Raw genomic sequence first — 15075 nt, 5'->3', positions numbered from 1 at the left:
GTTACAGACAGTTTCAGTTAGAGCCTGAACCTTTGTAGCCGGTTTGGACCAGTCAGAACCGGTCCAAGTCCCGCTGTAACCGCAGCTGGTCGTGTACCTGGTTTGACTGGTTCTGTGTGGTCTGAGCTGGTTCTGTCACTCTGAACTCTCCTGGTTCAGATCTTTTTGCCTTACAGATTCTGAATTTTATTCAACTCTTTCTCGTGCCAATTCAGATTTGCTCTCAGTGTTCGGCCGTTTTTTCTATTTATTTTGTCATTTTAATCCAAAGTGTTTTTATTGGGTTTTATTGTTTCCTGTTTTTTTTTTTTCTGGTCCTCCCGTGATCACAGTGGTTTCCAGGAGAGTTTGTCCGCAGTAATCTTTCCTTCACCTTTTTGAACAGTTGCTCACAGTGCTGCGGACTGTTAATGGCTGCTGTTGCCATGGAAACAGTGAGGGGTGTAAACCTTGTTGATAAAGACATGATGTCATGACATCGGTGACATTCATTTTTGGGACCGGAGTGCTAATCTCCTGAGTCGTTGCCATGGTAACCCGCTGAGGTTTCTGGAGCCGCCAGACACATTGTTACCACGGTGACCGCCAGGTTCCCTCGCTCCCCAGTGTTACCACGGTAATCAGGGATTTCCAAAGCCGCTGAAGACAGTGTTGCTACGGCAATCGCCGACTTCTACAGCTTCTGGCTTTATAGTGCATAAGTCTCAAGTTGCCATAGCAACCACCAGACTCTAGTTACCATGACAACGGCACCCTCCATCATCTCTCGCTCTCTCCGGTGTAACAGCAGCACAGTCGTGCATCTTGTGTGTTGTACTTCTGGTATCTTTTTATTATTGATTATTGAGTATTGATGGATTGATCGCAGATTATTGGTTAGTGGCCGGCCACTGCCTTCCATGCTGTCCATGTCTATTACCCATCATGCCCCTCTGTAAGAAAATACGATGACAGATGTTATAAATGAGGTTTTAACTGAAATAAAATCATGAAAAAAATTATTAAAGTTCTGTCTGGAAGTTTGTTTTTATTGAAAAAGCTGCAGGACAGCGCCCCCCAGTGATGACGAAGAAGGATACACATCTGATAAAACATAAAAGTACAGAAAATAAATAAAAGATGTTCATGTACTTTTACTTTATAAAACACCAGAGTGCAGTACTTTCACCTTTAGTGTTTTATTTTGTTCTGTTTCTTCTTATTTTTTAATCTCTAATTAAATTATTTTTACTATCGTTTTCTTGCTTTTTAATTATGTTTTATCTTTAAAATGATTTGGCGAGTGAAGTCCCTGTGACGTCACCTCGCGCTGATGATGCAACCCAGTGTCATCAATTAAAACTTTCCCCCTCTGATATAAAAACATGCCGCCGCTCCGCCCCTCCTCTCTCTCCGGCCCTCTGATTGGACAGAGCTCTGTCACTCTGAGCTCAGCCGATCAGCCGTGAGGGGCTGACGTCACCCGGGATTCCCCCCGCCCACCCCGCCTCGCCCCTCCTCTTCTATCACTTCCCGTAATAAAAGAGATAAAAACAAACAAGATGGCGCCTGTGCTCCAGCGCTGAGCCCCGAGCTTTCAGCGCACGTGATTGGCTGCCAGCAGACACGGCTGCTGTCCTATTGGCTGGAGTTGTTGCACAGCAGCAGCTCATTGGTGTGGGGGGACATCCTTCCAGGCCCCCCGGCCCCGCCCCCTTGAAAACATAGAAACAGAACAGGTAGAAAACATCTGACAATAGTTTTATTACTTTTTACAGAATAATAATAAAGAATTTGTAGTTAGTTTAAGATTATTTCTATGATATTCATTTTAATTGTTTTATTTAGTTTTAGAATCAAGCTGTTATTATTAGGCTATAGATGTCTTTTTTTATCTGATTAATTGTTGATTTTCAATCAATTCTTAATCAATAAAGTTAACAGTTTAATGGTATTTTAAAAAGATATTATTTCAATTCCCTGAGTGAAAGTCTAAAATGCTGCCGGCCAGCCGGGACAGAGGCAGAGCCAGAAAAACAATTCCTCCTTTGACGCTCATTCAATGGCGAATTAAATTACATCAAATTAAATTAGGATGAATTGAATTTGAATATCCTGAAATATTTTTTTTTTTAAGGACAAAAGAACTGAAAACATCCCGGAAAAGTCTTTTTCTCTCATTTTATTCCACCTGAGGGAACTTCTGATCTGTTTGGTGTATTTCTAGACTCCCAGCTGTCCCCCGCACACACCGTCTGTCTGTCTGTCAATCTGTCCAGGTGTCGCTCAGCAGGAGTTGAACCTGAGACCTCGTCATCATCACCTTCCTCTTCATCGTCGGTCCTTCCCCGGTGACGGTCCTGCTGATCCGGACCGGGTTCCCGGATCCCGCCACTCTGAAAGACTTTGATCCCGCGGTGGCTTCTGGGAATACAGCGCCTGCGTTGAATCGGTGCTCTGTTCGGGCTCTCGTGTCCGCTCTTCGGTCTCCGGAGAAATGTCAGCCGTCAGCTCGGTCCTGGTCCAGACCGGAGAGCAGAACCCTAGCGGAACCGAGCCGCACCAGCTGGAGGCCGGGATCCTGCAGCCGCAGACCGTGTTCGTCATCCTGGACTCGGCTGAAACTCTCAACCTGGTCCGGTGAGTCCGGAAGTTTCTGGGGAGTTACCGTTATTTTCAGAACCTCCAGCCGAACTCCGTCCAAAGAAATCTGCACAATGAACTCGTGGTGAAACACTGACTTCCCTGCAGCTGCCTGCAGGGATCACATCTTGGGTTTCACATCTTGGGTTTGTTCTGGTGAAATCGGCTCAATAAGATTCCTCAACACGCGCTTCACTTTTTAACATTCACTGCTGCTGCACCGGAGGTGCCAAAACAAGAACCATCCTGTTAAAGAAGTGACGATTTTATTCGGATGAACTCGTCATATTGTCAAAGATGGATGCCGAATTGAAGTGTTATCCTGAGTATTAAAAGTGTACTCGTAACAGACGCTTTGGTTGTCAGTAACGTTTCCCGAGAGGCAGGTGAAATTAAAATTTCACAAGTTATGAATGGAGTTCGGTTGGAAGTCTGACCTGGGTTGCAGTAAAGGAGCAGTTTTCGATGTTAAAGTTCTGAGTGTGTGTGTTGTCATTAGGATGATTGATGATGGGTAGGTTGTTGTTATTACTGTCTGACCTCTGACCCCTGAGCCTCTTTACCTGGTGATGTAACAGTGAGTCATCCAGCAACGGTAGCTGCTGCTCCTCTCTTATTTTCCCAAGAGATAACAGACAGGTCAACCCCCCCCCCCCTCTCTGGCGTCCCCCAAAAATAAAAAATAAACATAAACAGCAATAAAAAAAAACTAAAAACAGACCTAGACCTTTTTTTTTTTTTTCTACAAATGTTCTCATGACTTGGGTTTGACATATTTACCATATTTAGTTTTTTGTACTGGTGAAATCAATAAGATTATCATGTCCAGGAGTGAATGCTTCAGTTATATTGTCCACAATGGATGCCGAGTTTTATGATATTTGTTAATGATTAAAAAAGTGTTGATCAGACTTGTTTTGTATGTTGGTTACATTTTCTGGAAAGTAGGTGAACTTTAAATCTCAGTAATTCTGAATGGAGTTTGGTGTAAAACTACTTCAGGAAGCTTCAGTTTACGAAGGAGAAGTTGTAGTTGGTGTAACGTTCAGGTGCCACAGCGGGCCCGGTATTCCCCCTCCACCTGGGCCAAGTACCACAAACACACACATACCAAAACATTCGGTGGGTGGTGAGACAGAAAGTAAAAGTACAAACAACAACCGTCAGAGAGACTCAGAGATGAATCTACTTTTTTTGGTTTCAGGAGTAAAAAACAAACAGATTTTGGTGAAGTTCTGGTTACGACCCGTTAAAAACTGCAGTGAGCAGCAACCGAGGACCCGATCCACGGTTCAGAAAACGACTGGTGGTCTTCATAAACACTCTGGAGCAGCTCCATGTGGACCGGGATTAGCAGGAAGTGACTCAGCAGAAAAAAAAACTCCACACACTCACATTTGTCTGTGCGTCTTTGTGAGGACTATCAAGCACAGAGTGTGTTACCAGGACCGGGACCTGAACCTGGATCCGACCTGAACCCTAGAACCAAGTCCAGAACCTCAGACAGGTGTCAAAGGCAAACAGCTGATAAACTGCAGTACATTCAGTACTGTGTTTAAATACTCTTTGAGGTACTTGTATTTTACAGTGTATTTTGATTTAATACTTTAAGCCGTAAAATATGTCCTGTAATACTACTTCCTACCTTAAGAGGCGATAGTGAGTTGCTGTAGCGGAAAGTCTGTTTTTAAGTTTAAGTTATGATTGTTAAGTTAAGCTGCTGATTGGTTGATTCTGTCTCTGAAGCTGCTGATTGGTTGATTCTGTCTCTGAAGCTGCTGATTGGTTGATTCTTTCTCTGAAGCTGCTGATTGGTTGATTCTGTCTGTGAAGCTGCTGATTGGTCGATTCTGTCTGTGAAGCTGCTGATTGGTCGATTCTGTCTGTGATGCTGCTGATTGGTTGATTCTGTCTGTGAAGCTGCTGATTGGTCGATTCTGTCTGTGAAGCTGCTGATTGGTCGATTCTGTCTGTGAAGCTGCTGATTGGTTGATTCTGTCTGTGAAGCTGCTGATTGGTCGATTCTGTCTGTGATGCTGCTGATTGGTCGATTCTGTCTGTGAAGCTGCTCATTGGTCGATTCTGTCTCTCAGGGTGGAGTCCGGGATCGTCGCTGACATCGAGGTCGACGGTTTGCTGCCGTCAGACTGCGACACCTTCTATCAGATCAAGAGTCAGCCAATCAGCTACAGGTAACACGCTGCTGACCTCTGACCTCTGACCTGTGACTCCTCAGGTTCGACTGTTTCAGGTCCAGATGATGTCATCACGTCTCTCTCTCTCTCCCCCTTCAGCTCATCAGTCGCAGCGTCGTCCTCTTCCTCCTCTTCGTCCTCTCTGCCGTTAGTCATGTCGTCCAGGTAAACAACACAACTCTTCTTCTTCTGTGGTCTTTGTGTGTCTCTGTCCTCCAGAGGCGCCGTCCACCTCCAGACTGGTCACAGAGAAACTGATGATAACCTACACCTCCTCTTTTCTCCTCCTCCTCTCCTCCTGCAGGGTGCTGATGCGTCAGGATCTGATGCGTCAGCAGGCTCTGGAGGAGGAGCAGAAGGAGGCGCAGCAGCAGCTCCTGCGCTCCACCGACTCCTCCTCCTCCCCCATCAGCGTGTCGGCGTCCTCCTCCAGCAGACCTCCTGCTCAGGTCCCGGTGGAGGTGCTCAAGGTATGAGGAGAGGAAGTGTTACAGAAGCCAGAAACGTTTCCCATGATGCACCTGCAGCCGTGACGACCCCCCCCCCCATCCCTCCCTGTGTGTCCGGCAGGTGCAGACTCACCTGGAGAACCCCACCAAGTATCACATCCAGCAGGCTCAGAGGCAGCAGGTCCGGCAGTACCTGTCCACCACCAAGCCTGTCAATCAGCTGCCAGCGGCTCTGACGAGCCACTCCCCCCAGCATGGCTCCGCCCCCGTACAGCCAATGGACAGCAGCCACAAACATGAAGTAATTGACAAATACATACAAAACGGGAAGAAATAAGCTTAAATTAATAAATGTGTACAGATAACAAAACAGGAAGTTATAAACATAAACAAATACATATAAACACACACAAACGGGAAGTAGATCTGACTCTGAATTTAAGTCATTTTTATTCACTTGAAATCTGAAAAAAAAAATATCACGATCACACGTGACGAACTCGACGTTCACCATCTGATCTGTGATTGGTTAATTTCAGCTGGAGGAGACGGTCATCAATGACATCATCAGCCTGGAGTCGAGCCTGAACGACGAGTTTCTGACGCTGATCGACTCCGGACTGCAGCTCGCCAACACGGTAACACACACACACACACACACACACACACACACACACACACACACACACACACACACACACACACACACACACACACACACACACACACACACACACACACACACACACGCTGAGGAAAATACACAAAGTTCAGGCTCTTAAATGAAGCAATAAGACAAACAAAAACACTTCTGGGTTCAGACTTTGTAACAGTGAGACAATGCTGCCAACTTCAGGTCAAACTGTGAATTACAACACAAGTTCATCCAAGTTATTACACTTGTCAGCGTTTTGACATCATAACGCATTAAAAAGTTTAAATAAACCAGAGAACAAAGAGATGGTGTCATCGTCGCCGTCATATTTAAAAGATGGCCGAAGCGTCGGTACAAAAGTGCAGCTAACATCCGGCAGAAACGGGCGCCGCCGTCTGGACCGTCGTGATTCTTTACTCCACGATAATGTTTGGAAAAGTGCCGGCTGGCTTTTTTTTGGTTTAAAAAATCCGCACGATAACTTACGCGTGTTAATAAGAGGAACGGTCCTTCAATGTTTGCGATGTAAAGTTCGTTAATTCAAGAGCAGCTGTGGATCGTGACGACGCGCGCACGCTTGTTATAGCTTCGCATTAATGTGCGATAACAAACTGATCAGAAAAAATGAACACCGCACCCAGCCACCACGGGGCGACCGAGACGTTTTGGGCTCAGCCTCTTGTACTTTATGATCACAGACAGTAAAATATTACAACAGGAAGTCTTTTCGCTGCTCTGGCAGCTGCATTTCTAAGATTTTTGTCTGTTGGCAGGTTTTCAAGTCGGTTTTTTTTAACTTCTCAGAGGTTCGATTCAGTGCTCCAAGCTTCCTCGTTTCTGAGGGTGGAGACAGGAGAGTGTGTGTGTGTGTGTGTGTGTGTGTGTGTGTGTGTGTGTGTGTGTGTGTGTGTGTGTGTGTGTGTGTGTGTGTGTGTGTGTCAGGGAGATAATGAAGTTCTCGGGTAGTTTTTTTTCTTTCTTTCTTAAAGAGACGTTTCCCCATTTTTCAACAGTCGTCCAAACAGAAAGAGGAAGAGAAGCAGCTCGGTGACACTCGGTGTATGTGTGTGTGTGTGTGTGTCAGTGTGTGTGTGTGTGTCTGTGTGTGTTGGCGTGTTACATGCGCGTTGGCGTGTGTGTGTTCGTGTAAAATAACAAAAAGATGAGGATTTTGGTGTTACTGCCGGACCATGAGAAGAGGAGGATTAAATCGGAGGTAAAACCAGCAGTTTGTGTGTTTTCTGTTGTTGTTTGAGCTCAGAGTTGAGTTTGACCTCTGACCTTTGGTCTCTGGCTGCTGATCGAGGACAATTTTGGCTTTTTTTTTTTCTGCTGTTGGTTTAGTAAAAGTAGAGACGTTACATCAGCTGAAGCCTCCTGACAGCCGAACCGTAATGAATATGTTTGTGGTTTGAGGTTGTTTGTTTCTTAAAAAGAATGAAAGACAAATTTATTAATTAAAAACACTAATCAGAAGGTTTGTTGGTTGATTGAAACCCTTAAAATATTTATGGTGATGCTTCATTTGGCAGGGTTTTTTTTGTATTTTACTGCTAATATTCTGTAAAACTTTTTTTTTTTTTTTTTTTTTTTTTTTATAAATTCCAGTTTCTGTTCAGCTGATAAAGTTTCAGCGAAGTGTTATAAGTTATTTTTGACTTTTTTTTTTTACCTTTCTTAGAAAAGACTTTTATTTCCTGGCTGATGTTTTCTGTTTTCTACAGAAACTAAATTAATAACTCAAAGGCTCGTTTTCTGTCTGATAAAAACTTAACGGCTGAGATATGCTAAGCTAGCTAGCTTTAGCAGCAGTGTGGCTCTTCTTAGTTTTCTCCTCCACTTATGAATCGATAAAATCACATGTAAAAACATCGAAGTTAATCTAAATTTAATTTTGTTGTTATTCACAACGAGGGGAAATCAGGAGCTAAACTTAGCTTTAGCTGAGCTTATCAGCTAACTTTTACTTGAGCTGCATCTTTTATTCTTTTTAGTTTTTTTTTCTCTTTAGTAAAATGTCCTTCTTTATTTGGACTCTGGTTTGTTTATCTTTAGACTGAAATTTGCTGACGTGTCGTTTGCTGTCTCTGTTAGCCGACGTTAGCTCGCAGCCGAGGCTAACCAGGACTGTCGCTAACGTTAGCTTTAACTGGGTTAGTCTGAGTAAATACACTTATAAAGTAGGTACTCATTAAAAACCTTTGATTATGTTTATTGAAATGCTCATTCTGCCATAATGTAGCCTCATAAACATATAAACAACCTTTATCGAGTTTAAGCGCAATTTTGAACAGAAATACAACGTAAATAAAAATTGTATTTCCAAAAGTTAAAAAGAACATATGGTTGTGGGGCCACAGTGAAAACAAGTGTCTGTGTGCATGTTCACATGGTGGGAAATAAAAAAAAACCAAAACAGTTTCAATCCATTAATATACACTATAAACATTATTTACGAGCGTATATGAAGAAATGTCCAGTTATTTGCATGTTTCTGCACATAAATCCCATTTTAACACAACGTTTTCTTTTTTTGAGGTGTTTAAAGCATTTTAAGCTCCGTTGATCACTTTTTATTTAAAGTGAATGAGGAGCAGATTCAGGTCTTATAAGCTGGTTATACACATAAATATGTATAGATATATATCTCTATATATTCATATATATCTGCTGGTGTCAGTCCAGTCCAGGAGTGACCGAGTTCACAGCTGCTCAGTGTTTCTGTCCCCGTTTAGTTTATCTGTGTTGCAGCTGTTATCGTTTGGGACGGTTTCCTGTTCGATCAGCAGATTCCACAGTTTCTCACTTCAGTTCAGATCGGACAGAAAAACACGACGAAAAAACCCCGCTGACGTCTCATTTATCTATGAAACAGAATGTAGTTTATTAAAGTTTAGTTAAGTAGAGTTTGAGTTTGGTTTAATTTAGTTTAGTTTAGATTAAATTTATTTGAGTGTAGTTTAACGTTTAGTGAGTTTCATTTAAGTTTGTTTAGTTTGATTAAGTTTAGATCATGTTTACAATTACGTTAAGTTTAAGTTTAGTTCAAGTGTATTTTAGTTTAGTTTAATGTTTAGTTTAACGTTTAGTGAGCTTCATTTAAGTTTAGTTTAATGTTTAGTTAGTTTTATTGAAGTTTGTTTGGTTTAAGTTTAGTTTAGTTTAATGTTTAGTTAGTTTTATTGAAGTTTGTTTGGTTTAAGTTTAGTTTAGTTTAATGTTTAGTTAGTTTTATTGAAGTTTGTTTAGTTTGGTTTAAGTTTAGTTTAGTTTGATTTAATTTAGACTAGTTTATGTTTACATTTATTTAAGTTTAGTTTAAACTTAATGGAAGTTTTGTTTACATTTATTTAAGTTTAGTTTAAACTTAATGGAAGTTTTGTTTACTTAAAGTATAGTTTACGTTTAGTTTTCTTAAAGTATAGTTACGTTGATGTTTACGCTCAGTTTAAGTTTATTGTAGTTTATTTTACTACAGTTTTGTGAACTCGAAGCCGCTGGTGTCTGAGATGTTCAGTCGTCCCTCCATGATAAAGCTGCAGTTTGAGGTTGATGTGTTAACTGGATAAACCGTGACCTCTGACCTCTGTATTAGCAGGTCAACTGATCAGACACATCAGAGAAACCCTGGGGCGGGGGAGGGGCGGGGTATCTCACGCTGACTCATCGGGTTCTGTGTTCTGATTGGTCCACTGCAGCTGCCGGTGTCGGGGAACATGCTGGACGTTTATGGCGGCAGCGGTATGGCCACGCCCACCGTCGCCGTTAGCAACAGCTGCCCGGCCGACCTGCACGCCGTGAAGAGAGAGCTGAGCGGTGAGGAACACGAACACGGAAAATAACATCCCGTCAGATTTTCGTGTTTGTTTGAGACAAAACAGACGATTTCCGAGGCTCGCTGCTGATTCGCTGAGCTGCCGACAGACCTCGCCGTGATTGGCTGCTCCCTCCTCTGCACCTGCTAGCACCTGCATTCTGTCATCACGTCGCATCACTGCAAGACGACTGCAGAGCTCACAGCTGATTGGCTCTGAGACTCCTGATATCCGAGCAAACTGACTATTAAGCTCCTCCCCTCGTTTCCTTTTTCTCCCTGCTAAAAAATCTGTTCCTCAGTTTGTTGAGTCAACTTCACGACTTCCTCTGAACACACACACACACACACACACACACACACACGCATACACACACGCACACACACACACACACACACACACACACACACGCACGCACGCACACACACACACACACACACACACACATATATACACACACACACACACGCGCGCGCACACACACACACACACACACACACACACACACACACACACACACACACACGCATACACACACGCACACACACACACACACACACACACACCCACACCGCAGCCAGTCGTATTTTCCAGCATCATCAGTTCCCACTTCCTGTTCAGTCAACATGAAAGTTTTGTCCAGTCTGAAAGAGACATTCTGCCGTTTCTCTGCATTTGTGTTGTTTGTTTGGAAGTGAACAACACAAACAACACAAACAACATAAACATCACAAACAACATAAACAACATAAACACAAACAGCCCGTGAAACTGCAGGAAGTTCTTTGAGGCCGACACAAACTTCCATGTTGCAAAAAGTGCTCAGACGTTGGAGCCGTGAAGTTGTTTTTTTTTTTCTTCTTCTGCAGCAGCAAAATGTGACGATGTTGATTTGGATGTCCTTGTTGCAGACGGGGAGGTCAAGGCTCTGATGAAAGACAGACAGAAGAAGGACAACCACAACCTCAGTGAGTCCCGCCGTCTTCCTGCTGACGGACTCATTCTCATTCCTGTTTTTTTTTTTCAATCTTTGGTTTCAACATGTTTCAGTTTTTATTGCGACATTCTCGCCGAAATAATGTCGATGTGTGTTTTTCAGTCGAGAGGAGGAGACGCTTCAACATCAACGATCGCATCAAGGAACTCGGAGCTATGATCCCCAAATCCTCCGACCCGTAAGCAAACCTCCACCCTCACACTCCGTAGTACTGATACTACTGATACTACTGATACTACTGATACTACAACTAATACGTCATCAACAGACACGCAAAACAACCTCAAAGACACAAAACAACCTTAAGCAGATAGCGATATAAATACATAAAGAAATAAAATAGCCACATTCCTCGTATGTATTGCTGCTGTATGTTAACGAGGCGCGGCCTGTGATTGGTCGTTCAGGGAGTCGAGGTGGAACAAAGGAACCATCCTGAAGGCGTCGGTCGATTACATCCGCAAGCTGCAGAAAGAGCAGCAGAGAGCCCGAGAGATGGAGGAGAGGCAGAGGAGGCTGGAGAGCACCAACCACTCGCTGCTGCTCCGCATACAGGTGAGTCAATACTCGACCAATCAGAAGAGAGCCTCGAGAAGCCCCACCCCCCTGACCGTTTGTGTCTTTTTGTGCTGTCGTTGCAGGAGTTGGAGCTCCAGGCTCGCCTCCACGGCCTCTCCTCTTCCTCCTCTTCGTCCCCTCCTCCAGCCACCTCCTCCTCCTCCTCCCTGGACCCCCAGAGCCTCCTCTCACCCCCGCTGCCCCACCTCTTCTCCTCCTCCTCCCACTCCTCCTCCTCCTCCCTGGTGACGCCATCTCTGGGTCTGGACGCGCTGAGCTTCGTGGACCTGGACGAGCCTCGGGGAGCGTCCGCCGTCTTCTCCCCGGACCTGATGTCCGACGTGGGGCTGACGGAGCTGCACGGCCTGGGGGGGCTCCTGATGGAGGAGGGGAGCGGAGGGGAAGGGGGGGTGCTGTCCGACCCCCTGCTGTCCTGCGGCGCCTCCAAGACCAGCAGCAGGAGGAGCAGCTTCAGCATGGACGAGAGCCTCTGATGACGTCATCGCATGCTGGATCCTGATAGGCCAGAGCTAGGGGGCGGGACTCCGACCATCTGGGAGTTTTTTTCTTTTCTTTTTTTTTATAGAACTATTTTTAATCTGTGACATCATTCATACAAACAATGCAAAAAGGTGATGCAGCATAACCATGGTAACCACCGCATGTCTTCCAGTGGACCTGAATGCGTCCTGTACTGTTGTGGCAACCGATGTGTCCTCGCCTGTAAACAAGGCAACTGCTTTTCTCACTTACAGTTTCCCTTAGTGTAACCATGGTGACCGCTCTGCTCTCTCCGCTGTAACCGTCGTAACCACTATGTTTCCCCCACAGCGTCCCCACGGTAACCACGAGTCCTCCATTGGTGCCATGATGGCCAGTGTCACCGTGGTGTTCCCATGGTAACCTTTATGCGCCCTAGTGTAACAATGGTAACCATTGTGTTTCCCATAGCGTACCCATGGCAACCACATTTTGGCGTACCCATGGCAACCACAATGTGTCTTCCAGTGTTGCCATGACGTTCAGTGTCCCCATGGTATTCCCATGGTAACCCTCATGTCCCAGAGCATAGCATGGTTACCGTATTTTCCGGACTATTGAGCGCACCTGAATATAAGCCGCACCCACTGAATTTTTAAAAAATAATGATTTTGAACATAAATAAGCCGCACATGTCTATAAGCCGCAGGTACATTGAAACAAATGAACTTTACACAGAACAAAAATAAATAGACTTCAACGAAACGGCTTGTAACAAAAATAAAAAATAGTGGTAAACAGTAGCCTACCAAGAAAGTCATCGTCACTATCTTCCTCCTCCTGTGCACTGAAACCACTGAAGTCATCTCCTTCGGTGTCGGAGTTGAACAGCCTCAGAATCGCTTCATCCGATGTTGGATCGTTTTCATTGTCGCTCTCGTTACTTTCATCCGGAGGCAAATTCCCCGCTGAGCTCCTGCTGCCCTCTTCAACACGCAGCGGTCCAGACTTTCCAAACCCGTTGAATCCATAAATTAGCCGCGTCGTTGTTTAAGCCGCGAGGTTCAAAGCGTGGGAAAAAAGTAGCGGCTTATAGTCCGGAAAGTACGGTATGTGTGTGTCCTCCATGGTAACCATGGTAACCGCTGTGTCCCGGAGAGTGATGGCTGCTGAGGTCAGAGTCTAGTCAATGCTGATTGGCAGTTGAACAAACTCGCAGCTGATTGGTTGATGGAGGCGTCAGTCAGTTGAAAGGCAGGCTAACTGACTGTTAGCTGTTAGCTTGTCATTGTCATCTGTGATGTTCATAAAGGTCAAAGTCCACGGCTGCACCAGCTGTTAGCTGTTAGCTGTCGTCGACAAACTGTGGTTCAACAACGGAGGGAAAACAACAGGAAGTGTAGTTTAGAACGAACAGCAACATCAACTGTTGTTCAAACTCTGCCGGCTGTTGGCCACCGTGAGGAGGAAGCTAACTGCTGGAGGTGGTGGTGCTGTGGTCAGGAGGAAGGTTCTGGCTCTGAAGCCTGGATTTGTTGAACCCGATTGGTCCTTCAGGGGCTGTGATTGGTCTTTCAGGCCTCTGATTGGTCCTTCAGGCCTCTGATTGGTCCTTCAGGCCTCTGATTGGTCTTTCAGGCCTCTGATTGGTCCTTCAGGCCTCTGATTGGTCTTTCAGGCCTCTGATTGGTCTTTCAGGCCTCTGATTGGTCCTTCAGGCCTCTGATTGGTCTTTCAGGCCTCTGATTGGTTATTCGGACTACTGATTTTTCGCTGACGTACGAATGCTGGAAACGAGATGTAATTGCTGAAACCCGGACGGAACAGGAGGACAGCGGTTACTATGGCAACAGCATCACCGTGGCTGCCGGTCAATCACTAGAAACTGTTCTGCCATTAAAAGGGATTTCTTTTATTTGTGTTGTTGTCGTCGTCGTTGTTTATGTTTGTGATGTTTACAAACATGCAGTTATTTGTTGTTGTTTGTGATCTCAGTTAACTTCCTGTTTTGTTTTTATAGATCTGTCATTCAAACTTTTATATAGAAATAAAGTCATGAAACGCAAACAGCTGCTGTTTTTTTTTATGTGTTTCGTCTTTTACTGTTAAAGCAGCAGCTTTCAATATGTTACCGTGGCAACAAGTATATACAGTATATTTAATTAATTCATAGCAACACAGAATAAAAATCCAGACGAGCTCATTTAAAAACAATCATTCAACACTGAACTAACTAAAAAGGAATTCAATTCATAATATTTTAATTTATCATTATTTACAAATTATTCATCAGAAGATTTAAGTGTCAAAACAGAAAATTTTACTTAACGGCAGCTAGTCGTTAATAATAGAAAAATACTGATGATGACTGTAAAGTAATTAAAAAGGAAAATTTAATTTCTTTACAGAAACTTCCAAAAAAAAGAAACATCTTTGTTTTTATTTTGTGATGAAATATGAGCAGTCTGATGTCCTTCTGTTGTTGTCCAGCAGGAGGCGTCGCTCTGCTGAATATTTCCCTGTGAATAAAGTCTGAAAAATCCATCGAACTGTCAGCAAATAAAACATACGTTCATGAAAAGTTCACAAAGTCGAAATATATTTAAAAATACCAAAAGAAAGTCAAATTAAATGGAGATGTTTTTGATACTGTGTGTGTCTGTCTCTCTCTCTCTGTGTGTGTGTGTGTGTGTGTGTGTGTGTGTGTGTGTGTGTGTGTGTGTGTGTGTGTTACCTGACGTTCACGCTGCTTTTGTAAATGACATAAAACACAGTTATTATATTAATATGCTGATTGTGAACGTTGATCGTGTTTAGTAAAATTTTTAAGGCTTAACTAATGAACGTTTGAAATTCTGAGTGTCCCTGAAGGCCTCGTTTGGATTTCATTTGTTCTCTGTCGGTTGTCAACTCTCCTAAAACCTCTGACGTCAGCAGCTCCAACAGTTTTATTGCTGGCGTCAGATATTTGTAATTCTTTTTTTTTGGTGTAAATACACAGAACCGGTTCTGGATTCAGGACCCGGTACCGCTTCAGTTAAAAAGGGTCTTTTGATGGTTCAGAACCAGGTCTGAGTCCTGGGAATGCAGTGTCGTCACGGTCCTCACAAAGATAGAAGGATGTGTACCTGTGTGTGTGTGTGTGTCTCTCTCTCTCTCTCTCTCTCTCTCTCTCTCTCTCTCTTTCTCTGTCTCTTTGATGTCGGTCGTCCCAGGGGGGTCAGAGGTCAGGTGCCTTGCCTGTCCAGTGATTTCCTGCTTCCTGTTTGGTTGTCCCGGCACGCCGCTTCCACAAACACACGCT

At 44.1% G+C, this 15075-nt stretch overlaps 1 protein-coding gene across 3 annotated transcripts; it reads left to right on the top strand.

Annotated features, from left to right (window-relative positions):
* The first annotated feature begins 2387 nt into the window (after nt 1-2387).
* On the top strand, nt 2388-13838 carry LOC138631536 (transcription factor E3-like). Of its 3 annotated transcripts, none has more exons than XM_069716540.1 (11): nt 2388-2619; nt 4716-4814; nt 4917-4982; nt 5122-5287; nt 5388-5567; nt 5806-5904; nt 9620-9737; nt 10648-10704; nt 10836-10911; nt 11141-11288; nt 11375-13838. In XM_069716540.1, the coding sequence occupies exons 1-11, from the start codon at nt 2477-2479 to the stop codon at nt 11783-11785; spliced, it is 1563 nt and encodes a 520-aa protein (XP_069572641.1). In that variant the 5' UTR covers nt 2388-2476; the 3' UTR covers nt 11786-13838. The 3 variants fall into 3 exon arrangements, with proteins under 3 accessions (XP_069572641.1, XP_069572640.1, XP_069572642.1); XM_069716539.1 differs by having other exon boundaries at nt 10606-10704; XM_069716541.1 differs by having other exon boundaries at nt 2527-3004; nt 10606-10704.
* Nucleotides 13839-15075: the final 1237 nt, after the last annotated feature.

The sequence above is a fragment of the Brachyistius frenatus genome, unplaced genomic scaffold, assembly GCF_029030835.1.
Source record: "Brachyistius frenatus isolate BFR_SWC_R1_liver_20210118 unplaced genomic scaffold, ASM2903083v1 Contig_159, whole genome shotgun sequence".
In the NCBI taxonomy this organism is placed as follows: domain Eukaryota; kingdom Metazoa; phylum Chordata; class Actinopteri; family Embiotocidae; genus Brachyistius; species Brachyistius frenatus.
Note: the sequence above shows the minus strand (reverse complement) of the source record. Positions and strands in the feature narration are given on the sequence as shown.

What these genes read in the sequence shown, in the direction of transcription:
- LOC138631536 (XM_069716539.1), top strand. Translation starts at nt 2,477, where the DNA reads ATGTCAGCCGTCAGCTCGGTCCTGGTCCAGACCGGAGAGCAGAACCCT. An exon ending in CCGTTAGTCATGTCGTCCAG is followed by an intron (nt 4,983 to 5,121) that starts GTAAACAACACA and finishes CTCCTCCTGCAG; the next exon opens with GGTGCTGATGCGTCAGGATC. An exon ending in CGCTGCTGCTCCGCATACAG is followed by an intron (nt 11,289 to 11,374) that starts GTGAGTCAATAC and finishes CTGTCGTTGCAG; the next exon opens with GAGTTGGAGCTCCAGGCTCG.